The sequence below is a fragment of the Leptonychotes weddellii genome, chromosome 1 (genome assembly GCF_054177405.1).
Source record: "Leptonychotes weddellii isolate Sample4059 chromosome 1, ASM5417740v2, whole genome shotgun sequence".
Classification (NCBI taxonomy): Eukaryota; Metazoa; Chordata; class Mammalia; order Carnivora; family Phocidae; genus Leptonychotes; species Leptonychotes weddellii.
In genome coordinates, this window is record NC_138369.1 from 173,039,000 (window position 1) to 173,064,736 (window position 25,737).

A 25,737-nucleotide genomic window follows, 5' to 3' on the forward strand; every position below is an offset into this window, starting at 1 on the left:
AGCCACCCAGGCGCCCTCAGTTAGCTATTTTTTTTTTTTTTAAGATTTTATTTATTTATTTGAGAGAGAGAGAATGAGAGACAGAGAGCATGAGAGGGAGGAAGGTCAGAGGGAGAAGCAGACTCCCTGCTGAGCAGGGAGCCCGATGCGGGACTCGATCCCGGGACTCCAGGATCATGACCTGAGCCGAAGGCAGTCGCTTAACCAACTGAGCCACCCAGGCGCCCCAATCTCTGTGGTTTTAATGTGCATGTCTGCAATATATTGCCATGGCTTTATGCTGTGGCCAATGATAGTGCACACCTTTTTGTGTGCTTGTTTCTCATTCCTGTATCCGTATATCCTTGTCTGTGAAATGTCTTTGCAATGTCTGTACCCATATTCTAATTGGATTATATATATATTTTTTTTGGGGGATTATATTTTTCATTACAGTGTTAGGGTTCCTTACAAATGTTATAAGAGCAGTTTTGTTCTCCAAACAGCCTCTTTAGTGATGTTTGTTCACTTCTTTTGCACTTTTTTTCTTACTATTGAATTTAGATTGTCTATATATTTCAGATACAATTCCTTGCTCAGAGATGTGTTGATTTGCAAGTACTCTCCCTCATGCTGTGGCTTATCTTTTCATTCTCTTTTAACAGTGTAATTCAGAAAGCAAAGCCTTTTAACTTTACTTTTAAAGAAGTCCAAGTATTAATCTTTTTCTTTTATGGACCATTCTTTTGGCGTCATGTCTAAGAACTCTTCACTTAGCCCAGAGTCACAAAGATTTTTCTCCCAAGTTTTCTCATAAAAGTTTTATGCTTTTATTTATAAAAGTATATTTATAAAGAGAGAGACACAGGGAGAGAGGGAACACAAGCAGGGGGAGTGGGAGAGGGAGAAGCAGGCTTCCCGCTGAGCAGGGAGCCCAACGTGGGGCTCGATCCCAGGACCCTGGGATCATGACCTGAGCCAAAGGTAGATGCTTAAGGACTGAGCCACCCAGGCGCCCCAAAGTTTTATACCTTCATGCTTTCAGTTTAGGTCTTTGATTCATTTGGGGCTCAGTTTTGTAGGAGGGATAAATTCTGTCCTCAGGTTCATGTATTTGCATATGGATAGCCAATTATTTAAAAACCATTGCTAAAATACTATTATTTCTCCATTGAAATGCCTTTGTTCTTAGCAAACTAAAATTTTAGAACATTGGCTGTATCGTAGGAGTCTATTTCTGGACTCTTCTCTGTTCCACTGATCTGTGCACCTCTCCCTGAACCATTATTGTGCTTCCCTAGTTGCATAGTTTTACCCAGGTCTTAAAATCAGACAGTATGATTTCTATGACTTTGTTCTTCTTTTACAAAAACATTTTGTAAATTCTAGTTTCTTTGCCTTCCACTTAAACTTTAGAATCATTCTGCCTACAAAATTATATACTGCTGGGATTTTAATTAGAATTGTATAGAGTCTTGATAGCAATTTTGAAATATCTGACATATTTTTCAATGTTGAGTCTACAAATATATCAACAGGGTATGTCTCCTTATTTATTAAGGTATTTTTTTCACTTCTTTGATCTGTTTGTAGTTTTTAGCATTCAGATGCCATATGTGAATTTTGTTTGATTAATACCTAAGTGTTATATTTTGGAGCTATTGTATATACTTTTACATTTCTAATATTTCATTAAATATAATATAAATATAAATGTAAATATATATTAGTATATATTTAATTGTTCATTGCAAGTATGTATACAGAAAAAATGATTATTTTTGCGTGTTTTTTCTCATATCTTGTGACTGTGTTAGGTGCATTTATTAGTTCTGGCAATGTTTTTATAGAATTTTGGATGTGCAGTGAAGACAACAATGCATCTGCAAATTGGAAGAAAATTATTTTTTCCTTTCCAGTCGTCTGCTTTTTATTCTTATTTGTTGCTTAGTACTGTGTTGGCCTTCAGAATGATGTTAATAGGAGTGTGTAGTGGGGATTTCCTTACTTGTTCCCAAGCTTGGAAATAAAGTATTTAATCTTTTACCTGAGCATCACATGGATTTGGTTTGTTTTCAGTGTATTCTGTTTTCCATTCTTCTATTTCCTCTTCCCTGCCTTCTTTGGATTGTGTGAACATTACTTACCATTCTATCATGTTTTGGGCTATATCTATTTTTCCCATTGCTATTGTGATTAAAATGTACCTATTTATCTTGGAACCAGTATTTTACTGTCTCATTTGAAATGTAGAAACTGTAGCACCATCTAGGTCCTTATATCCCTTTCTTCTTTGTTTTAGTTGTCTTCTGTATTATACCTACATTAACTGAAAACCCCCATACTCAATGTTAAAGTTCTATTTCAATCATTAGACGTATTTTTACAAAGATATTTATGATTTCTCTTGCTCTTTCTTCATCCCTAAAGTTTCCTCTGATAAAATTTCTCTTTTGTCTGAAGAATTTCCTTTTCCAATTCTTTTAGGATATAATCTTCTGGTAGAAGTTTTATTAATTGTCTTTAACCTGAGAATGATAATGTCTTTATTTTACCCTCATTTCTGAAGGATATTTTTGCTGGACATATAGAACTTTATTCTGACATATCGTTCTTCATGGCACTTTAAAAATACTGTTTCACCTCCTTTTGGCCTCCGTGGTTTCTGATAAGAAACCTACAGTTATTTGAATTATTGTTTTCCCATAACTGATATATTTTTTGTAATTGTATGGCTTTAGCTTTTAGCAGTTTGATTATGATGTTGATATTTTCATTTTTCCAAACAATCTGTCCAAATTCAGACCACATATTGTGACCAGACTTCTGTGGGCTGTGGATTAAAAATTAGTTACATTTTCAAAACCTTTGCAGTATTTTCAGATCTGTATACATGTGTACCATTGGCCACTTCAGTACCTGTGTGGCGGTTTAGCTCTTAGTTCAATTCTCAAAGTCGTGGTACTGTTTAAGATCAGATCTACAAATGCACAGCCCAAGATTTCATGAATAACTTGATGCAGTTGTTTTCCTAAGCTCTTTCTACTCTGTGATGCCTCGCATGCTTTCCTGTTCTGCATGTCTCCAGTTTACAGTCCCTTGGACTAAAAACTGGAGTTTTAAAAAATAGAAATAAAATAATAATAAAAACTGGGGTTTTATCTACCCCTCACTGCCATAGATGTGCCCTTATTGAGGGCCAACTAGCTGGAGGAAAGAGAAGGAGGAAAACAGTGGGATTTTCCTTGCCCTCTTGGGACCACTGTTCTTCTGACTGATGAGGAAGAATGTCTTCTTTCGGAGACTCAGGCACTTGCAGGCTCCCACTGCTGTGCCAGGGAATCTCTTCTGCTCCCTCAGACCAAACTAGAAAGCTTCTCTGGATCTCCAATGGGCCATGTTGATTATTTTTAGGGTTTCCAGCTGCCTTCAGTCCAACCAAGGGGTTCTGAAGAAAAAAAATTTTTTTTCACAGATTTTCTTTTTTAAATTCTGATATTTTTCTAGTAATGATATGCCTACTACTATTTACATTTCAGAATCCTCAAAGAGATTATCCATGCATGCTGTCCTAGTGTTAGGGAAGAATTAAATGACACGGACTTTCATTAACCCAGACCTAGAAATCTATATTATTTTTAAACTTGTTGACACATATATGATCAGGATTTTTTGTTCTTTTTTTAAACTCAGAATGAATATCTTTTCAATAAAAATATTAACTGAAATGATTTACAGTAGCTCACTTGATTGACACTCAATTTGTCATTCTAGTGTGGCTCTGAACATTTAACTCAGACTTTAGGATACCTCAGCCTACTTACTAACTTTTGACAGGAGTGTATTTAAGACCATATATATCTACTTTAGTGAATGGGGCAACATTAAAGGACTTTATAGGGGAAAAAAGAAAAGAGGCTGCAACTCTTCTTTCTTTCTGGCAGTCTATCACAGATGAAAATTATATTGGTCTTATAAAATTTGTTCTTTTAAAAAATATGTAATAGTACTTCCCCAAATTATGAGCTCTATGATCATTTGATGGTTTGTTCTGATATCTATTCAGATATTATAGTAAACTGAACAGTTTTTAATACCAGGATAACCTTTTTCCTCCCAACGTTTTTGTTATCATCATCATTACCTTAATTCCTGTTAAATAAATGAGCCAAAGAAAAACCCCCCTCCTCCTATATTAGTCCTCATGTTGTTTTCTTCTTCTTAGCATGGAAAGATTCCATCCTTCCACCATTAACTCAAAACCTCATTAGCACCAAATTCAAATTTTTACAAATCTATTGTTTTATTTTTTAATTTAATTTAATTTTATGTTATGTTAGGCACCATACAGTAAGTACATCATTAGTGTTTGATGTAGTGTTCCATGATTCATTGTTTGCATATAACACCCAGTGCTCCATGCAATACGTGCCCTCCTTAATACCCATTACTGGGCTAACCCATCCCGCACCCCTCTAAAACCTTTAGTTTGTGTCTTGGGGTCCATAGTCTCTCATGGTTCGTCTCCCCCTCCGATTCCCCCCTCTTCCTTTTTCCCTTCCTTCTCCTAATGTCCTCCATGCTATTCCTTATGTTCCACAAATATGTGAAACCATATGATAATTGACTTTCTCTGCTTGACTTATTTCACTTAGCATAATCTCCTCCAGTCCCATCCATGTTGATGCAATACCCGGGTGGGTATTCATCCTTTCTGATGGCTGAGTAATATTCCATTGTATATTGTTTTAAATATAGCCAAATATGCATATTTTAACCATTTAGAATCCACCTGCTTTGCACACCTTGCAGAAGTGCACCCACCTTCTGCTAGCTGTAGACAACACAAACTCTGGGCCAGTCCAAACCACAGCTGCCCTCTGGAATTCTCCTGCTGTGCTGCTGAGTGACGTCACCTAGACACAGAAGTCTCCTTCTCAAATCACCTCTCCCAGGAGTTTCCTTGCCCTCCTCCCCCTCTGAGTGGTGCCCCTTCCCACACATACTGTCTCTGGTAGGTCTCTTGCTAGGAAGAATTCACCCTCTTATGCAACTGTCCAAGCACCACCCAAATAAACCCTATTGTCTCCTGCATGCCACCATGATCAGTCCTGAAATCCTCCAACTGATCACATTTCCCAACAGATTGACTTTTCCAGAATTTCTTAAAAGTGCTAATTACTGGGGGTACCTGGGAGGCTCAGTCAGTTAAACATCTGCCTTTAGCTCAGTTCATGATCTCCGGGTCCTGGGATCGAGCCCCACACCACTGCTGTCGGGCTCCCTGCTCAGCAAGGAGCCTGCTTCTCCCTCTCTCTCTGCACGCCCCGCCCCCGCTCATTCTCTCTCTCTCTCAAATAAATAATCTAAAAAAAAAAAAAACTGATCATTACTGACTCTCTAGGAATGTGTTCTGAAACCTTACACATTAAGATTAATTTTAAATATATACTATGGCTTTGCTTTTAAATTACTTTTCTTGACAGCATTATAAGACTTCTCTTTAAAGGCTAATTTGAATTACCAAATTGTGTTCTCTCATATTGTACCTCAGGTGACGTCAAAAGTTTTTGCCTTAGAACTCTTCATATTTGTAAAACTATTGGGGATTCCTCAAGGTTTTGTTTATGTGGGCTGTGCCTATTTATATATATCATATGTATATCATATTAGGCATTGAAATGAGAAGTTTTAAAATATTTGATTAATTCATTTAAATTTTAAAATGTTAATTTGTTAATTGTCAAAAATAATAAGTATGCTAATCCAAGTGTCATATTAAAGAAAATGGCATTTTGAAAAATAGAGTAAAACAGTGACTTTTTACATTAAAATTTATTATTGCAGTACAGTTGACAATGGCACATTTGTTTCAGATGTACACCTTAGTGATTCGATAATTCTATACATTACTCAGTGCTTACCATGATAAGTGTAGTTTACCATCTGTCACCATACAACATGCTTACAATATTAGTGATTATTTTCCCTGCTGCACTTTTTATCTCTGTGACTTATTTTTTTTTTATAACTAGAAGTTTGTACCTCTTAATCCCTCTCACCTGTTTTATCCAGCTCCCCACCCACATCCCTTCTGGCAATGGCTAGTTTGTTCTCTGTATTTAAGAGTCTAGTTTCTTATTTGTTTATTTCTTTGTTTATTTGTTTTTGTTTTTTTAATATATTTTACATATGAGTGAAATTATATAGCATGTGTCTTCTCTGACTATTTCACTTAGCGTAATACCCTCAAGGTCAATCCATGTTGTCACAGATGTCAAGATTTCATTCTTTTTTAATGGTTAAGTAATATTCCCTTGTGTGTGTGTGTGTGTGTATGTATGTCACTCTTATTTATCTTGGTTATTGGACACTTGGTTATTTATGGACACTTGGTTATTTCTATATCTTGGCTATTATAAATAATGCTGCAATAAGCAGAGGGATGCATATATCTTTTTGAATTGGTGTTTTCATTTTCATTTCAATATTCAGTATTGAAATTACTGGATTATATAGTATTTCTATTTTGAATTTTTTCCATTAACTCCATACTGTTTTCCATAGCGGATGCACCAATTTACAATCTGACCAACAGTACCTGAGGGTTCCCTTTTTTCTATATCTTCACCAACACTTGTTATTCCTTGTCTTTTTGATACTAGCCATTCTGACTGGTGTGAAATGATATATTGTGGTTTTGTTGGCATTATGGTTTTGATTTCCCCGATGATTAGTGATGTTCAGCATCTTTTCATGTGTCTGTTGGCCATCTGTATGTCTTCTTTAGAAAAATGTCAATTCAGGTCCTCTGTCCATTTTTAAATCAGATCATTAGGATTTTTAGTGTTGAGTTGTATAAGTTCTTCATATATTTGGGATATTAACCCTTATTGGATATATCATTTACAAATATATGAATATGTCTCCTCAGGCAAGGAAAACAAAAACAAAAATAAACTATTGGGATTATGCCGAAATAAAAGGCTTTTTTGCACGACAAAGGAAACAATCAACAAAAAAAAAGGCAAACTTTTGTTCTGTTTTGTTTTTTACACCTTTGCTAGTTTCTCTAGTGTGTACTGTAACAGAAGACAGGGAGATTCTTGTATGTGTGGCTGCATTCAATCTTCTGTGATATATTTTTAAACCTGAGAAAAAGACTCTTTTAGACAAGGAGATTATTGAACTTTTCCTCCATTAGCACAGTCCTGTAACTGGGATTGTGAAAATGTGAGAATTTTGCAGGAGAAATCCATATTCACACAGATATGTGGTTGGTAAAGGGAAGGCATCATAAGATCCCCTGGATGGGTTTTGAGGACTTCTGGGGTTCTTGAAACATACTTTGTGTACTATAGAATATTGTTAATCATAGAATGTACTCCAAAAAGCATAAAAATGGCCATGCTTAATTGTCAACATGTCTAAGACTTTCAGAATTTTTTTTTTTATTTTGCCTTGAGTTATCCTCTACTATTAACTTTAGCCTTTTATTTAGTTATCACCTCTTACTGTGGAAACAAGAAGAAAATGAAAGTAGTGCTTTCCATTCTTCCAACTTCAATTTTTCACTTGGTTGTTCTTTGGTAAGGGTTATAATGCTTATAGACATCCAGCTATGAATTAACTTTAGGAAATTATCTGAAAATTATTTACTTCAACTTTATTGTTTTACTTTCTTATTTGTTCATTATATTTTTTTTTTCTGGTTATAAAAATAATCCACAGTTGGAGTTGAAAATCGTGTAATGACCACTGAAGGCAATTTGGTTTAGTCCTTTTCAGTCAAAATTGTATATGCATTTACTCTTTGACATATCAGTTTTACTTCTAGATAATTAACTGGAGCATTGATTGCACTAGATAAAGATTGTAATAGATAAATATTTGGATATTCTCAGGTGACATAACACATGGCCAGTAGTTTATCCACATGGTAGAAGACTGTGTAATTTGAACAGGAGTGAGAAAGTTCTCTACATAGTAACATGAATATATCTCTTACATGTATTATTAGTTTGAGAAAAGAAGCACAGTACAGAAAAGGGTATATTTTGTAAAAAGAAGGAAACATAAAAAAAATGTGTGTTAATATTTGCATGAAATTGCAGGTAATTAATTAAGTGGTTAAGGAGGAAAGGGGTAAGGTACTGTTGGGAGGGGAAGGTCAAGAATTTTAATCAAAATGTATTCCACTTTCTGTCTGTATAATTTTGACTTCTCTAAATACATAGTAAGTGGAATCATAGACTATTTGTCTCTCTGTGACTGGTTAATTTTACTTAGTATAGCATCCTCAAGGTTCATCCATGTGTAGTATATGTCAGAATTAATTGTCTTTTTAAAGCTAAATAATATTCCATTTTGTTCCTGTACAACAGTTTGCTTATCCTTTAATGCATTGATGGACATTTAGGTTGCTTTCACTCGTAAAATACTGTGAATAATGCTGCTATGAATATGAACATGGCTGTACGAATTCCTCTTTGAGACCTTGCTTGCAATTCACCTTCCATGTCTTCCCCTGGAAGCTGCAAACCTTCAGTAGACTCCAGAGATCCAAGATAGTTAGATTAGACAGATTCTGCAATTGCTGCTCAAGTGGGGAGACAGATGCCTGGTGCTTACTATTTTACCATCTTTTTCAAATCCTCCCTAATGCTAATTTCTAAGTGTCACACAGCCTTAAGAGTAAAAACAAGGAAAAGTAAATAAGCAAGGGCCGTGAGTCTTAATTTTAGTAGTCTTCTGCCAGATAAAGGATATACATGTGAATTTATTTGATGATATATATTTTGGCCAGATCTGATTAATCAATGAGTTATGAAAGAGTAGCTTTCCTGACAGTGGTGGTGATTGGGGGTGGGAAGATTGTTACCCTTATCCTGAATAAATTTGGGAGGATTATTGGTGGTGGTCAATTTGAACCTCATGAGTATTCCATAGTTAATACTATGTTCTTCATCTTCTGAGAAATATCTAAGGGATAGTGTGTGGAGGAAGACTGCAAGGCACAAAAGACATGTGGGACTGCTGGGTGCTATTGTTGATGAAAGGGAATTAAGCTGTCAAATTAGTGGGAACTTTGGGGACTGAGCAGCCAATGAGGGAAATTATAACATGAAGTTGGACCAAAATCTCCATTTAAGTCAGAGTTCTGGAGCTACCTGCCTCCACATTCTCATGTTTCTTAAAGCCAAAGAATGAGAACTGAAACTTACCAGAAAATATTGGCTACTTAATATATACAGAATATAAGCCTTTGTAAAGTTATTAAAACTAGATATTTCAGATACAGTCAAATTAAAAAAGAGTATTTTTAAGAAGTTAAAGTAGAGTAGAAAAATATACTAGATATGGGTCTTATGAGATAACAAGAAATTTGGATGAAATATAATTGTAATCCCTTTTAAAATTATTTAATCCAGGGGCGCCTGGGTGGCTCAGTTGGTTAAAAGACTGCCTTCAGCTCAGGTCATGATCCTGCGTCGGGCTCCCTGCTCTTCCCGGAGCCTACTTCTCCCTCTCCCTCTTCCTGCCTCTCCCCCTGCTTGTGCTCTCTCTCTGTCAAATAAATAAGTAAAATCTTTAAAAAAATGTATTTAATCCAACTCAATAACAAATTCAGAACCAATGAGGCAATACACATAAAAATGCTCTATAGTCTAAACCGCGGCTAACAAATTCCTTGAATATCTTGGCATCAAAACTAGTGAACACTTCTGCAGGTTTTGAATGCTATTATTCTTCAGAATAATTCTGAAATTACTCTTAAAATTATCATATAAATATGGAATAGTAATATTGTTCGACAAATCCACACTGTAAGAACGCACATTTCATGAGCACAGTCATTGTATCATAAAATGTAAACATTAAGATTTGTCAATTCTTACAGATCATCCAGCATATGCAGTTTACACTATAGAAGAGAGAATTATGATAAAGAATAAATAATTTGTTTCAGTTAGTAAAAATAATTGGACAAGAACTGGAGCATGTGATTCTCCATTTTGAAGTGTTTCTATTTACACAAATACTTTAGATAGAATTTCTATTAAAGAGTTCAGTTGCATTCTAATTATCTAATGGGTTAAAAATATTTATTGTTGTAATAAAAAATAGTCATTGTGCTATTGCTACTACGTTTATTATAACAAAATGAAAAGCATTACATTTTGATTAAAGTGTTCTTTTCTATAATTACAAAAGAACTAAAACAAGATACAGAAAGTCAAATTTCAGTGTACTTAAAATGCAGAGTTAATGTCTGAAAACAGTCCATCCTATTGTAATACTTGTAATTATTATGTTACTTTAGAGACAGCATGTCAGATCATGTCCCTTGTATCTAAATTCATAAAGGCAGAAACTTGATTTATCGTGCTTAATTGCTAAGATACATATCAGTTCCTACCCCCACCACTAATGGCAATAATACAGCATCAGTGCTGACCTGAATGCTATTGTAAAGATATTTAATTATTATCAAACTTCTAAATGCCTGTCTGGTCATGTTGTTTAGGATATATAAAAAACAATTCTATTAATATAATTAATTTTAGGAATATTATTTGTCAGATTCAACTGAAAATCATAAAAGTGTGCATTAAATAAAAATTTGTGCTGTACTTTGAAATTTAGCATCTATTATGGATGCTATTGATTTGTTTATTGCAAACAGTACATTTTAGTAACAGTTTCCACATGTCCAAAATGTGCAGCATATACAGTTTTTGCAATGTAATTAGTTAGAAATTGGGGAAGTTTAATTTTAAAATTGAATTGTTCATGAAAATCTATTTCATATTCTCTATGGCTTGAGCAGTTTCTCTTCATAAAATATTCTATAGTTGTGTGAAGAAATTAAGTGCAGTTAATCAGAAAGAACATTATAGTTTGACACCTAATTTGAAAGCCCTGTCTTGAAGCAGTGAATGATTGCTTATAGAATTACATATGCCGATGAGGACCCAAATAGGAAATCCATTTATGCTCCAAGTAGATCTCAGTGTTGGTGTCAGTCAGGGTGGTATTGTCTGTCTTTTTGTGAGAAATATTTCATAAAAGTATATATATAAAAGTATATATAAAAGCATATGATCCAAGAGTTTTTCTTGGATTCTTATATATAAAATAAAGTATATATAAAAGTATATATATATAAATTTGTTAAATGTCTCATTTCTCATTTAGTTTGATAGGTTAAAAATAATAAAATAACATTAGCGTGAATTTTTTAATTATTGTACATTGGAAGGCAGATCAGTGGTCTTAAAGTCATCTTACTGTGCAACCAAGTCAGTCCTGTTGATATAAGTACGGAGGTAAGAGGTCAAATTCTAAAGCTTAGCATTTTAACAAAAACAACAACAAAAAAGTAGTTGTCAGAAAGTCCCAATGGCATTGATGAAATGTTTTTCATCTCTATTTAATCCATATTCATCTCTTTTTTCAGTGCCGCCAGTGATCACAATGCCTCAGAAATCCTTTAATGCCACAGCAGAGAGAGGAGAAGAGATGACGTTATCCTGCAGGGCCTCTGGCTCTCCAGAGCCCTCCATCTCCTGGTACAGGTAGGTTACGCATACACGTCCTTCTGGCTTGTGTCCAGAATCAATCTCATGGAAAAAGATTTCTGATCTTATTTTATCAAGACTAAAAACACTACTTTGAATTTTATTAAAAGGTTACGGTGGTTTTGTTTTCAGTTAAATTGGTTAGATTAAATTGTTAAAGAGATTAACAGAGTGATTTAACCCAAGTCAAAGGCTACCCTCATGGTGCTGGCTATTCTTTGTATGAGGCGTGTTTCTGGCCCAGAAGCCCAATGACTGATTCAACCACGTTAATGTTACTGCTAGAAATTATCTAGAAATACGAATGCTAGTATTAATAGTACCACCATCGTATGTATATAAAAACCATTTTATTGGAATGTAATTGTATATCTTAATTATGTACCATTTTATTCAGGAAAAAAGCTAATTATGTACAGTTAAATTTCCATAAATGTAATGTCATTTTTAAAAAGCTTACTTCATCAAATGAATAAACTCTCTATTCTCAATCTGTTCTTTGACATTTTACTTTTATATATTTCTAACGAACTTTTCAATGTTATTTGATTTCTATTAACCATCAAACAGATATCAACATATTTCATTCTTTTATGTTATGACTCTGTTAAAAAGGAGACAATGAAACTTTACAAATGGACAATCTTAAAAATACATCTTAGTTATTAATTCAGGTTACCACTCAAGCATAGCTACGGATATTTGTAGAATCTCTTCCACACTTCATAAACCAAACAGTGTAAGAAAAATCACAAGAAAACAATTAGTAGAAATAAATTCACATTGGCAAAAAGTAGCCATAGTGAGGATTAGGTTTCTTCAAAAAAACAATTTTAAGAAGAATAATTGTCCAGTTCCCCTTTTTTCTATTTCTTCCTGAGCACTTACTGATATTCTGTGCATTTCAAACCTTTATCCCTTTAATACAGCAGGTAGCAATAAACAAGATATTTCTTCAAATAAGGTAAATAGATGTTCTTTGCAAACATGAATTCCTTTGTGACATACTGTTGGTATTTTCTAAAGGATTACACATCAAACATTAACATCTTCACCCCAGATAATGATCCTGTTATCTCAGAGACTTCTGGTTTCTGGTGTGTATCGTTAAGAGTCAATATTACATCTAATTGCAGCACAGAAAAGCTCTTGGATCATTCATTACAATGAACAAATATTGTTCTAGAATCTCATTCTCATCATTTTATCTTTCCAGAGAGACTTCCTTCTGTTTAGATTTCTGTCTTAAAGTTCAACATTTGTTCAAAATTCTCATATTTAAGTGGAAACATAATTATCATACAGGCTAGAATAAATCAAATTCAGAGGTTAACATAGTAAGTCATGTAAACTATAATTTTTAATCATTATATCTTCATATGACATTTGTTTCATCCCTTTAATGGTGTAAATAATAATTGTTCTATTCTCTGGATACTTAATATATAATCGGAGAATGGGAGTATATGATAGTGACATTGACAAAGCTAAAATTAGTATTAGAGGAAGTTTTTTTTTTTTTAAAGATTTTATTTATTTATTTGACAGAGAGAGACACAGCGAGAGAGGGAACACAAGCAGGGGGAGTGGGAGAGGGAGAAGCAGGCCTCCCGCGGAGCAGGGAGCCCGATGCGGGGCTCCATCCCAGGACCCCGGGATCATGACCTGAGCCGAAGGCAGACGCTTAACGACTGAGCCACCCAGGCGCCCCTAGAGGGAAGTTTTTATTTTGACATATTTATATGTAGATATAAGCATGTTATCCTTGCTAAAAGAAAAAAAATCCTGTAATCATTAGGTAGTATAGTCTACGGCCATCCCACCCTCAGCGTGCCCAGTCTTTAGGGCAGCAGTCCAACGAGAAAGACTACCTCTTGCACAGAGATATTTCCAAGGGATATGAGTGAAGCCGATAAAGAAAACGGTTGAGGACCAAACAGTGGGGAAAAATAAGTTTTCACAAAGAGAATCAGGAGCACTTGGTGACATGGAAGCCAAAGTGGGAATAAAAGCCGCTACTCGAGAATATCTCTACCTTCATTCCATTCAAATACTTCTTCTACATCTTTTGAGAATATCATATGGATTTATATCATTAGCCCACTAATCAGTGAATTCCATTGATTTTCAAATGTTAAAACAGTTTCACATTCCTTGAATTGGACCCACTTGATTATGCTATATTGTCTTTTTTATGTATTGCTAGATCATTATGCTAATTTGTGAAAATTTTTGCATTTAGAGCTATGAGAGATACTACTGTCTTTTTGTGTTTTTATTCTTGAATTGTTTGGGGTTAGGGCAATACTGACCTCATAGAATGAGTTAGGGAAGTTTCCTCTTTTGTTTTCTGGTAGAGTGTATATATAATGCCTATTATTTTTTACTTAACTATTTGGAAAAATTTCCAGTGAAACAGTCTGTGCTAGGACTTTTCTTATGTAAAGGTTTAACTACAAATTCAAGTTCTTTCATAGATCTAGGTCTATCCTAGTAATACCTTTGTCTTTAGTGATCTCTGGTGATATATATCTTTCCAGCAAGTTGTTCATTTCATTTTAGTTTTTTTACTAGCATAAAGTCACTTACAGTATTCTCTTATTATACTTATAATTTGTGCATTATCTATATTGATCTTCCCTCTGTCATCCTGATAAGCTGGTAACTGGTTATTTGTTCTCTCTCTTTTTCATCCTGATCAGTCTAGATATAGGTTTATTAAAAGAATGATCTTTTCAATGATCAGCTTTTGATTTCAGTTATTTTCTGTTTTGTTTTTCTATTTTCTAGTTCATTGATCTCTGCTCTTATTTTTATTATTGTCGTCCTTTTGTTTACTTTGTGCTTACTATTCTCTTCTTTTTTAGTGGCTTAAAGTGGATACTTATGTCATTTCAATCATTTATACTTTCCTAATATAAGCATACATTTTTCCCTTTTATTTTTTAAGATTTTATTTATTTATTTGAGAGAGAGAGAGAGCACATGAGAGGGGAGGAGGGTCAGAGGGAGAAGCAGACTCCCTGCTGAGCAGGGAGCCCAATGTGGGACTCGATCCTGGGACTCCAGGATCATGACCTGAGCCGAAGGCAATTGCTTAACCAACTGAGCCACCCAGGCGCCCCTACATTTTTCCCTTTAAATACTACTTTAATTGCACCTTACTAATTTTAATATGCCATTATTGTCTAGTTCAATTATATTTTTTAAAGATTTTATTTATTAGAGAGTGTGAGTGAGTTGGGGGAGGGGAAAAGTGAGAGGGAGAAGCAGGCTCCCCGCTGAGTGCAGAGGACCCTGAGATCATGACCTAAGCTGAAGGCAGACACTTAACTTCACTGAGCCACCCAGGTGCCCCTTTATCAAATATTTTTAATTTTTTTTCTTGCAATGTTATTTTGTTTGTTTCAAGTTTTATTTAAATTCCAGTTAGTTAACATATGGTGTCATATTAGTTTCAGGTGTAGAATTTTAGAGATTCATCACTCACATATAATACCCAGTGCTCATGGCAAGCACCCTCCTTAATCCCCATCACCCATTTAACCCATGCCCCCCTCACTGCCCCTCCAGCAACCCCCAGTTTATTCTCTATTAACAGTTAAGAGTCTGTTTTATGGTTTGCCTCTCTCTCTTTTTTCCCCCTATGTTCATCTGTTTTTGTCTTAAATTCCACATATGAGTGAAATCATATGGTATTTGTCTTTCTCTGACTGACTTATTTCACTTAGCACAATACACTCTCTGTCCACATCATTGAAAAAGGCAAGATTTAATTGTTTTTGATGGCTGAGTAATATTCCATTACACACACACACACACACACACCAATTTCTTTATCCATTCATCAGTCAATGGACATTTGGGCTCTTTCCATAATTTGGTTATTGCTGATAGTGCTGCTATAAACATCAGGGTACATGTGTCCCTTCAAATCAGTTCTTGTAATGTTATTTTTGACATTGGTTATTTAGAAAGTTGCTGATTTGTTTCCAAATATTTGGGTATATTTCATATGTATTTCTGCTACTAGTTTCTAACCAAATTCCTTAATTGTCGAAAACATACCTTGTATGATATCAATTTATTTAAATTTATTGGGTCTCATTTTATGATCTATATTTTATAGAACATTTATATATAAACATATATATATATATATATTCATTGTATGAAGTAGTCTCTAAATATCAAATAGGTCAACAAGTTGATTCGTATTAACATCTTCTATACCCTTACTGATTTGACAACTATTGTCTATTTCTTTGCTCAGTTCTCTCTGTTTTGTTCTATGTCTTTTGAAGCTCTGTTACACATACAAACATTTATCAGCATCAGATCAGTATTATAAAAATTATTAAAGAACTTTGTTTAGGAATAAAATGATACCTGATAGAACTTTGAGTCCTTTTATCTCTGTTTTCAATTTTTCATGTCTTTAAGTTCACAAATTATATTGATATATTTTCAAGTTCATTGATTTTTTCTTTTTTTTTTTAAAGATTTTATTTATTTATTTGAGAGAGAGAGAATGAGAGACAGAGAGCATGAGAGGGAGGAGGGTCAGAGGGAGAAGCAGACTCCCCGCCGAGCAGGGAGCCCGATGTGGGACTTGATCCTGGGACTCCAGGATCACGACCTGAGCGGAAGGCAGTCGCTTAACCAACTGAGCCACCCAGGCGCCCTCATTGATTTTTTTCTTTCGCAATGTTTAATCTGCCTTCAAATCTACCAGAGTATTTTTCATCATTCTATTTTTTCTCTCTTTAAGTTTGATGGAGTACTTTATTTTTGAGGTAAAATTGGTATATAGCATTATTAGTTTCATGTATACATCATAATAATTTGATTTTTGTATACATTACAAAGTGATCACCACAATAAGTCTGGTTACCATCTGTCACCATATGATGTTTTCCCTTCACCGATTTCACCCACCCCCTAACTGCCTTCCCCTTTGACATCCACCAGTCCATTCTCTGTATTCATGAGATTGTTGTGTTTGTTCATTTCTTTTGTTTTTTAGGTTCCATGTGTAAGTAAAATCATATGGTATTTATCTTTCTCTGTCTGACTTATATCACTTAGCATAATACTTCTAAGGTTCATTTGTGTTGTCACAAATGGCAGGATCTCCTTTTTTTTCTATGGGATTTTTCCAGTTTTCTTCTTGTAATTGATTTCTAGTTTCATATCATTATGGTCAGAAAAGATGCTTGGTATGATTTCAGTCTTCTTAAATGTATTGAGACTTGTTTGTGGCCTAATGCCATTTATCGTGGAGAATATTCTATGTACACTTGAGAAGAATGTGTATTCTGCTGCTTTTCGATGGACTGTTCTGTATATATATCTATTACGTCCATCTGGTCTAATGTGTTGTGTAAGGCCAATGTTTCCTTATTGATTTTCTGTCTGGATGATAGATCTATTGGTATGAATGGGGTATTAAAATCCTCTACTACTATTGTATTGCTGTCAATTTATACCTTCAGGTCTGTTAATACTTGCTATATATATTTCGGTGGTCCTATTTGGGGTGCATAATTATATACAAATGTTATATCCTCTTTTTCAAATGACCCTTTTATCATTACATAATGCCCTTCCTTGTTTTTTTGTATAGTATTTTTCTTTTAAAGTCATTATTTTGTCTGATATAAGTATAGCTATGCTAGTTTTGTTTTCATTTTCATTTGCATGGAATATCTTTTTCTGTCCCTTCACTTTAAATCTCTGTGTGCCCTTAGATCTGAAGTGGGTCTCTTATAGACAACATATCAATAGGTCTTGTTTTATCCATTCAGCCACTGTATGTCTTTTGATTGGAGAATTTAGTCCATTTGCATTTAAAGTAATTATTGATAGCTAGGTACTTAGTGCCATTCTGTTCATTGTTTTCTGGATGGTTTATAGTTCCTCTTTGTTCCTTTCTTCTCTTTCTGTCTTCCCTTGTGGTTTGATACCTTTTTTTAGTGTTGTGTTTAGATTCCTCTCCCATTATCTTTTGTGTACCTACTATACAGGTTTTTGCTTTGTGAGGCACACATATAACAGACTGCATATATAGCAGTTTAAGTTGAGAGCAATGTAAGTTTTGAAAACACATTAAGGACTCTAGATTTTTTCTCCCCCACCCCAGGTTTTATGTTTCTGATGTCATACGTTACATCTTTTTATTTTGTGTATACCTTGACAAATTACTGTAGTTACAGTTGGTTTTACTACCTTTGTCTTTTAAATTTCATTGTAAGTTTTTAAGTGTTAATCCACAATCTTTAATATATTTGCCTTTTCCAATCAGATTTTTACTTTCATACGTTTTCTTGTTATTAGCTAGAACCTCTTTTTTTTTAAAGATTTTATTTATTTATTTGAGAGAGAGAATGAGAGAGAGAGAGAGAGAGCACATGAGAGGGGGGAGGGTCAGAGGGAGAAGCAGACTCCCTGCTGAGCAGGGAGCCCGATGTGGGACTCGATCCCGGGACTCCAGGATCATGACCTGAGCCGAAGGCAGTCGCTCAACCAGCTGAGCCACCCAGGCGCCCTAGAACCTCTTCTTTTTAGCTTGAGGAGGTACCTTTAACATTTCTTGCAAGGCTGGTCTAGTGGTGTGAAATCCATTAGCTTTTGCTTATCTGGAAAAGTGTGTCTCTCCTTTATTCTGAATGATAGCCTTGCTGGGTAGAATATTCTTGTTTGGAAGTTTTCCTTTTAGCACTTTCAATATATCATGCCATTCTCTTGTGGCTTGCAGAGTTTATGGTGAAGAATCAGCTAATAGCCTTATGAGGTTTCTTCATATGTACCAAGTTGTTCTCTAGCTGCCTTTAAGATTTTCTTTTTCTTTAAATTTTGACATTTTAATTATAATGTGTTATGATGTAGAGCTCTTTGGATTCATCTCTTTTGGAATTCTCTGTGCTTCCTGGACCTGGATGTCTATTTCCTTCCTTAGGTTGGTTAAGTTGTCAGCCATTATTTCTTCAAATAAGTTTTCTGTCTCTTTCTCCTTCTCTTCTCCTTTTGGGACCCTATAATGTGAATGTTACTCCACTTGATGTTGTTCCATAGGTCCCATGAGCTATCTTCACTTTTTAAAATTCTTTTTGTTTTTGTTGTTATTGTTTTGCTGTTCCTTTTGGATAAGTTCCATTGCCCTGTCTTCCAGGTTGCTGATCTGTTCTTCTGCTTCATCCAAACTGTGGTTGAAATTCTTTAGTGTATTTTTTTCAGGTCAGTTATTGTATTCTTCAGTTCCATGACTTCTGTTTGATACTTTCATATATTTTCTGTCTCTTTGTTTGATGTTTTCACTGTGTTTGTCCATTCTTCTCCCAATTCAGTGAGCATCTTTATGATTTATTGAACTCTTTGTCAGGTAAATTACTTATCTCCATTTCAACAAGGATTTTTTTTTTTCTTTTCTATTTTTATGTTGTTCTTTTTATTTGGAATGTATTCTTGTTTTCTCATTTTGTTTTTCTCTATATTTTTGTTTCTGTGTATTAGGTGGAATAGCTATCTCTCCCATTCTAGAAAGAGTGGCCTTGTGTAGGCGATGAAACTTTTTGTTCAACCTTGCCCTAGTTCTTGGTTGTATCTTGAACTTTGTGCTTACCTATGTAGTCTGATTTATTCTTAATAGGGGAGAGCACAAGGGTGGAATGAGCCACTTGCTGCAGTGGGACCCAGGGAGATACAACATGTGGGCAGGGTGAGCCTGCTGGCTTCAGAGAGGCTATGGGGGAGCACAGAGGGGACCCAGGACAGGAGTGAGCTCCCTGGCAGTAGTAGGGCCACCAGAGCGTGTGGGTAGGGCAAGCCAGGCTGCTGCAGCAGGGCTATGGGAGAGCAGCTGCAGCGGGGCTATGTGGGGCAATCCCTACAATACTAGCAAGGTTGAATGAGAATGCAAAAATGGTGCTTGCTGGCATCTTCTCCCCTCAAGAAAATCCTACCATACCCCTGTGTCTCCAGCACATGCTAATGAATGTCCATTGCATATAGAACGATGCTTTCCAACCTACGTTTTTTTTGGAGATTCCTGGGGTAAGTCTGTAAGACCTTTAAAAGCAGCCTTTCCATTTATCACAGCCTATTGGATGTCCAGGGTATAAGTCCTTTTGCTTTGCAGAGTCAGATATTTTGGGTGTTCATCTCTCCAGTGTAAACCCCAAGGGTTAGGGTGCCTGATATGGGGTATAAGCCCCTCACTTCTCAGGGAGAAACTGTGAGGTCCCCTTAAACAGTGATTTGCCATGTTGAGGGTAGGGATTTTAGCAAGATTATGTCTCTGCCTCTCTTACTGTCTCAATGTAGCCCTTTTATCTTTTGTTGTGGAGAAGCTCTTAAGCTAGTTTTCAAGTATATTTCAAGGGGAATTGATCTTTGTGTAGCTGAAGATTTGGTGTGTCCATGGGAGATGTTGAGTTCAGGATCTTTCTACAACATCATCTTGAACCACCCATTCATTTACTCAATATTTACTGTGCATACTATGATAGAGGACTTTCTCTTTTCTTCCATTCCTCTTACAATGCTCATATTTTACTTCCTTGAACATATAGAATATATTCTAATATTTATTTTAACAGTCTTTTCTCCTAATTCTATCATTGGTGTCATTTCTGTATCTTTTTAATTGATTGAATCTTCTCCTTATTATGTATCATATTTTCCCACTTATATACTATCCTGGTAATTTTTGATTGAGTGCCAGGTATTAATGATTTTATGTTTTGGAATACTGGATATTCTTGTATTCCTTACTCTATTTTTAGATATAGTAAGTAACTTTGGAAAAGTTTGATCATCTAATGATTGCTTTTTTAAAAATTTTTTATTGTTATGTTAATCACCATACATTACATCATTAGTTTTTGATGTAGTTCCATGATTCATTGTTTGTGCATAACACCCAGTGCTCCATGCAGAACGTGCCCTCTTTAATACCCATCATCAGGCTAACCCATCCTCTCACCCCTCTCCCCTCTAGAACCCTCAGTTTGTTTTTCAGAGTCCATCGTCTCTCATGGTTCGTCTCCCCCTCCGATTTCCCCCCTTCATTCTTCCCCTCCTGCTGTCATCATCTTCTTCTTCTTCTTCTTCTTTTTTCTTAACATAACGATTGCTTTTAGGCTTTTTTAGTGGATCCAGAGCAACCTTCAGCCTCATGTTAATGTAGTTCCATTACTGAAGCAATATTCTTCTGAAGAGGTGACTAAATCTCCTGCGTTTTAAGAAGTCTTTATACTCTGGATGGTTGAGAGGCAAATTATTCCTGGTTCTGGGATTGTTGTGCTTTATCTTTTCCAATGGTTCTTTTCCTATGCTGGAAAAGCCTTACTGGCATGCAGTCACTAAATCAGTCCTTAGTTAAAGATTGGTTGGGAATGCACTGCAGATCTCTGCCCTCTTTCTTGTGCAGCTGTCTTTTCTTATATTCTCTGATCCACAAATTCTAGTTACTTTAACCTCCTCCAACTGAGAACTCTGCCTGGCTGAGTTTGGGTTCTCCCTCTATGGAGCTACAGCTTGGAAACTCTCTTCAAGTAACTATGGTGATCTTCAGAGGTCACTGTCATGAGCTACTTGTTGATTAGTTTGAAACAGTTTGAAAACTGTTATTTAATCTGTGCCCATTGTTGGTTGCTGTTTACAGTTGGAGGGTAGATATGGTCCCTTTTACTCCATTATGGTTAAAAGTGGAATTATCCTCTCTTCTTTATCATTTCCACTAATTCCCTGATTCTAATTCTTACTTTCTTATGCTTAGAAAAGGGGTAGTTAGAGAGTAAGTATAGGCTTACAGGATTCTGTCAGAATTCTTTCGGAGTCTTTTTCAGACGTGGCATTCCTCAGAAGTGGACTGTGTGTAAAAACAAGTATATTCTATATCATAAGTTTATTAGGAGAGAGGTTTTAAAGAACTATTACTTTGGTTATATGCCTTGCTGATATTTTTAAATTGAGCTCTTGAAGGGAACATAGTCTTTACATATTGATTTCCTCTAAATCTCTTCAATGTCTAACCATGTACTTCAGAGCCCAAATCATAAATGCTTTTTCCCATGAAAATTTCCAGAGTATTTTACCCATGTTCTTTTTTCTTCTCTCCTACTATGATAGATCCTTCTTTGCACCTACCCAACATACAAAAACTTATGAATAAATTCATTAATGGAATCTACCATATCCTCTGTTACTGCTATTACTGCCAATCATATTATGAATTCTTCATGATAGGTAGCCATGTCTCACTCATTTGTTGTACTTCAAACATTTAGCACAATATTCCAAATGAGGTAGGGAAATAACTCTCTTTATTAGAAAGAACACTAGAATTTAGTTAATCTGCTGTTTATATTACTGTGTAAATCTAGGTTTCTTCATCTATGATTTCAGGGGTGGGAAAATCATACTTGCAATTTTAGGTCTGTAATCTGTGAATGAGGGTAGGAAGGAAAATGGACATATGAGCTAATTGTGAGTTTTGAACCAGGTAGAATATATAAGGAAAGAGTTTTATAAGCTATAAATTGCTTAAACTTCTAGGGTATTATTATTGTTGTTGTTGTTCTACAAATTAATACTTTCTATTGACTAGAGTAAGAAATATATTGTATCACTAATTGCTGTGAAAGTTCTATCTGTATATTATATTCTAGACAAAATTGCTGAAACATCATTTTTAGTTGTTACAAATTTTAGATTAATAAAAATATGAAAAGAACATTAAAAATACAGAGCAATATATATATACATATATATATAGTATTAGTATTGTACAAACTGCTTCTGCACCCCACTCTTATGTAATTTTTGCACATTTCATGATATCTTTAAAGATGTTGGTAGAAACCGGAAAAACAGATGTTAATGAGTCATAGAAGGATAAGTATTATATTAGGATATGTGCCGATGCTTTCTGGAAAGTGAAACCAGAATTCACTGGAAAGATCATTTAGTGTATTGAAGAAATGTTCTCTTTCATTCTAGGAAATATTTGTTCTAATCCTTTCAGAGATTTTTTTTTTTTTTAATTTAAACTTGTATGGACAAATAGATATCCCATCCCCTAAGGACAGATCCTAAAGGTTTTACATTAGTGGGCCTTACAATCAATTCAATCCTTCAAAATACCATTATAAGAAAATATAGAAGGAAAGCTAAAGGAGAAAGAAAAAGAGAAGGAAGAAGAGGAAATGAGGGGAATAAACAAGAATGGAAGGCAATATACAGTATAAGAAGGTTTCACACATATTAAGGGGAATTGTAGAAATTATTTAAGATTTAAATATATTTAAGGCCTTGATTACTGTAAGTTATTATAGAAAAAGTTTGAAAGACATCATTTTTATAGATAACAAAAACTAGAACTGGAGGAGAGTGAAGACTATTTCAACTCAGAAAGAACTTAGAAAATATTGCAAATTATTTATGTCCAAGAGGGAACATATCTAAGAAAAGTGGTTTCTTCTCATTAATGAATTAAATCATCATATTCAGCATTATTTCTCTAACTGCATTTGCACATAATTGTTTCATGTTACCCTCCTATTGGTATACTTATTTGCAATATAAATTGGTAACATGTTTAAATTACGTTTACTTTGAAACTTCTTTAAAGGATGTTTCCATAGAAATTCTCTTAAATGTGTCCTAGGGACCTAGTAAATAAATATGTATTGACTCACCAACATAAAAAGTGTATATGGAATTAAAATCAGCAAAACAAAATTTTTTTTTGCTAATAATCAAAGTAAAAATTGAACCAATGTGCTTTTCTTTGCCTAAGATCAGTGTTAAGATTTCAACAGCTCAAATGTTATTCTTGTCTCTAAATTCAAGCAATTTTCAAGTATAATTTTAATATCTAATAAAATTGAGTTATACTGAGCTACTAAAAGTATACTTGTGATTAGAATATAGCTTTGTCTATCCAAAGCCATGTAATGATTGACAACTACTGATCAAAAAATTGAGTACAATCTCCTCCTGAGTTATGAAGTCAGATTTATGAAGATCAACCTCTGTTTTCTTCTTTAGGAATGGCAAGTTCATTGAAGAAAATGAGAAGTACATATTGAAAGGAAGCAATACAGAACTCACTGTCAGGAACATAATTAATAGTGATGGGGGTCCTTATATCTGCAGGGCCACAAATAAAGCAGGAGAAGATGAAAAGCAGGCATTTCTCCAGGTCTTTGGTAAGTATTATAGCATAGTGGTTAAAATTATGATGTCTAGAGGGAGGTCTGAGTCAAATTCTACTCTGTCACTTATATGTCACTAACTTTCTAAAATTAAATCTGTTTTCTCATCTGAAATATATTTTAGCATTGCAGCTACCAGATAGAATTATTTTAAGAATTACATGAAATGATACATGTATATTCTTATAAAATATTGGCTGACTGATAACAGAAGATGGAAGAAAATTCCTTTAAATTACACATACTGGGAATCTGTTATAACTTACAGATAATTTATATTTACATATATATATGGGTTGGTCTTCATAAATCTTTGAATGACACATGTTGAGATTAGTTGTACTTTTAATACACTTCAAAACAACACACCTATAAAGCTATAATTAGGAAATATTGACCTGTAAACTACAAGAAAATACTCCCTTTCATTCTATTAAAAGGAAATATAATATTAATATCTTCCATATTTACCAAGAGCCATATTGCCTTCTTTGGGGAACTTACAGAAAGTGAAGAACTAGTAAGGTGTTTTGTTTTGTTTTGTTTTTTGTTTTGTTTTAAATTGATTTAGCTTCCATTATGTTTGTAAGAAGAAAAGCAATTTTACTAGTGCATTTGGAATATATCATTGTCTTTAAGAAGCATAACACGAAATTGTATGCATTGATAGCATTTAATAAACACTGTTATCAAAATGCTTTCACAGCAAAGAGGGGAGGTGGGAAGAAAGGAAGATAATTCTGTGAGAATAAGAAGGACCGCGATTCATGTAGAGGAAAGAGTAAATAAACTTAAAACTGTTAGAAATTATAGAAACCCTTAACTCATTCTAGCAGTATTCCCCACTTAACAAGATTGTTCTCTTTAGAACCTACACTAAATATGACTCAGTATAAAAATAAATTAATTAAAAATGATAGTTTCTGAGATAATCCCAAAGGGTAGATATTCTCAATTTACATCAGAGAGCTGTAATGAAATACTATACAGTCATTTGTTGTTGTTGTTGTTTTTTAAATAGGATGACAGTGAGTGAAAGCAAAGAGATAAAAGAAAGATTCTAATATTTTTATCTTTTCAAATGGAAAATACTTCATGATATGGTACCTCACTGTTGTAATCACTTTTTTATAGTAACACTAAACAAATTTGCATTGTGTTAGAAACAAAATCAAATATATATAGTAGAAATCCAACTAAATCCATTAAAGTCAATGGAGTAAACACTGAGTTGTTAAAAATTATACATGCCATATTTCCAGTATTAGGAACCTAGTTTTCTAAGATTAAAAACAACTTATTTATATTCCATGATTAATTGCATTTAAAGATTAAATAAACTGTTACTTTTCTAAAACACCAAATGCTGGCTTTTATCCCTTTTAAGTTCTATTATGTAAAAATTAAAGAAATGCAGATAATACAGACTTTACAATCATATAGTTCTGTGGTATCATGTAATTTTGTAGATGGACATAATTTTTAACATAAAGATAATTTAAATAAGTAGAAATAATGTATTTTCTCATTACTGAAGTCATAATTATAAAGAAATGATTAGCTACCATGCCTAAAATATTGTTAAAATAAATTGAAGTAAAAATAAGTTGATTGGGATAATATAAGAAACTAATGTATATATATATTTACTTCATAAATATTTTAAATATTGTACATAATTATACTTAACTACATATTCAAGATACAATCGTTTTCTTCTTGGGTGAAATTATTTTCAAAGCTTACGAGATAATCACTAAATAAGCAGATGTCACACTTAAACACACACACACTCATAAACAGGTACCATGTGGCTTTAAAAGAGGAAATTTTAATTTTGTAGCTTTAAGAGGAAAAAATAAGTCTTTTAAATTACAAAATTTCAAAAGGAATTATAATTTGTATGTTGGCTTGTAAGCCACCTCAAATTATCTGTATGGTAATTGATGAGAATTATT

The 25,737-nt window shown here is 34.2% G+C and overlaps 1 protein-coding gene across 2 annotated transcripts in view; it reads left to right on the forward strand.

Annotated features, from left to right (window-relative positions):
- Positions 1 to 25,737, forward strand: part of NCAM2 (neural cell adhesion molecule 2) — a 470,380-nt gene that overhangs the window by 282,442 nt on the left and 162,201 nt on the right. For both annotated transcript variants that reach the window (XM_006727618.2, XM_031031149.2), the window contains exons 6-7: positions 11,441 to 11,558; positions 23,613 to 23,773. In XM_006727618.2, coding sequence (XP_006727681.1) covers positions 11,441 to 11,558; positions 23,613 to 23,773 — 279 coding nt within the window. The remainder of the gene's footprint in view (positions 1 to 11,440; positions 11,559 to 23,612; positions 23,774 to 25,737) is intronic.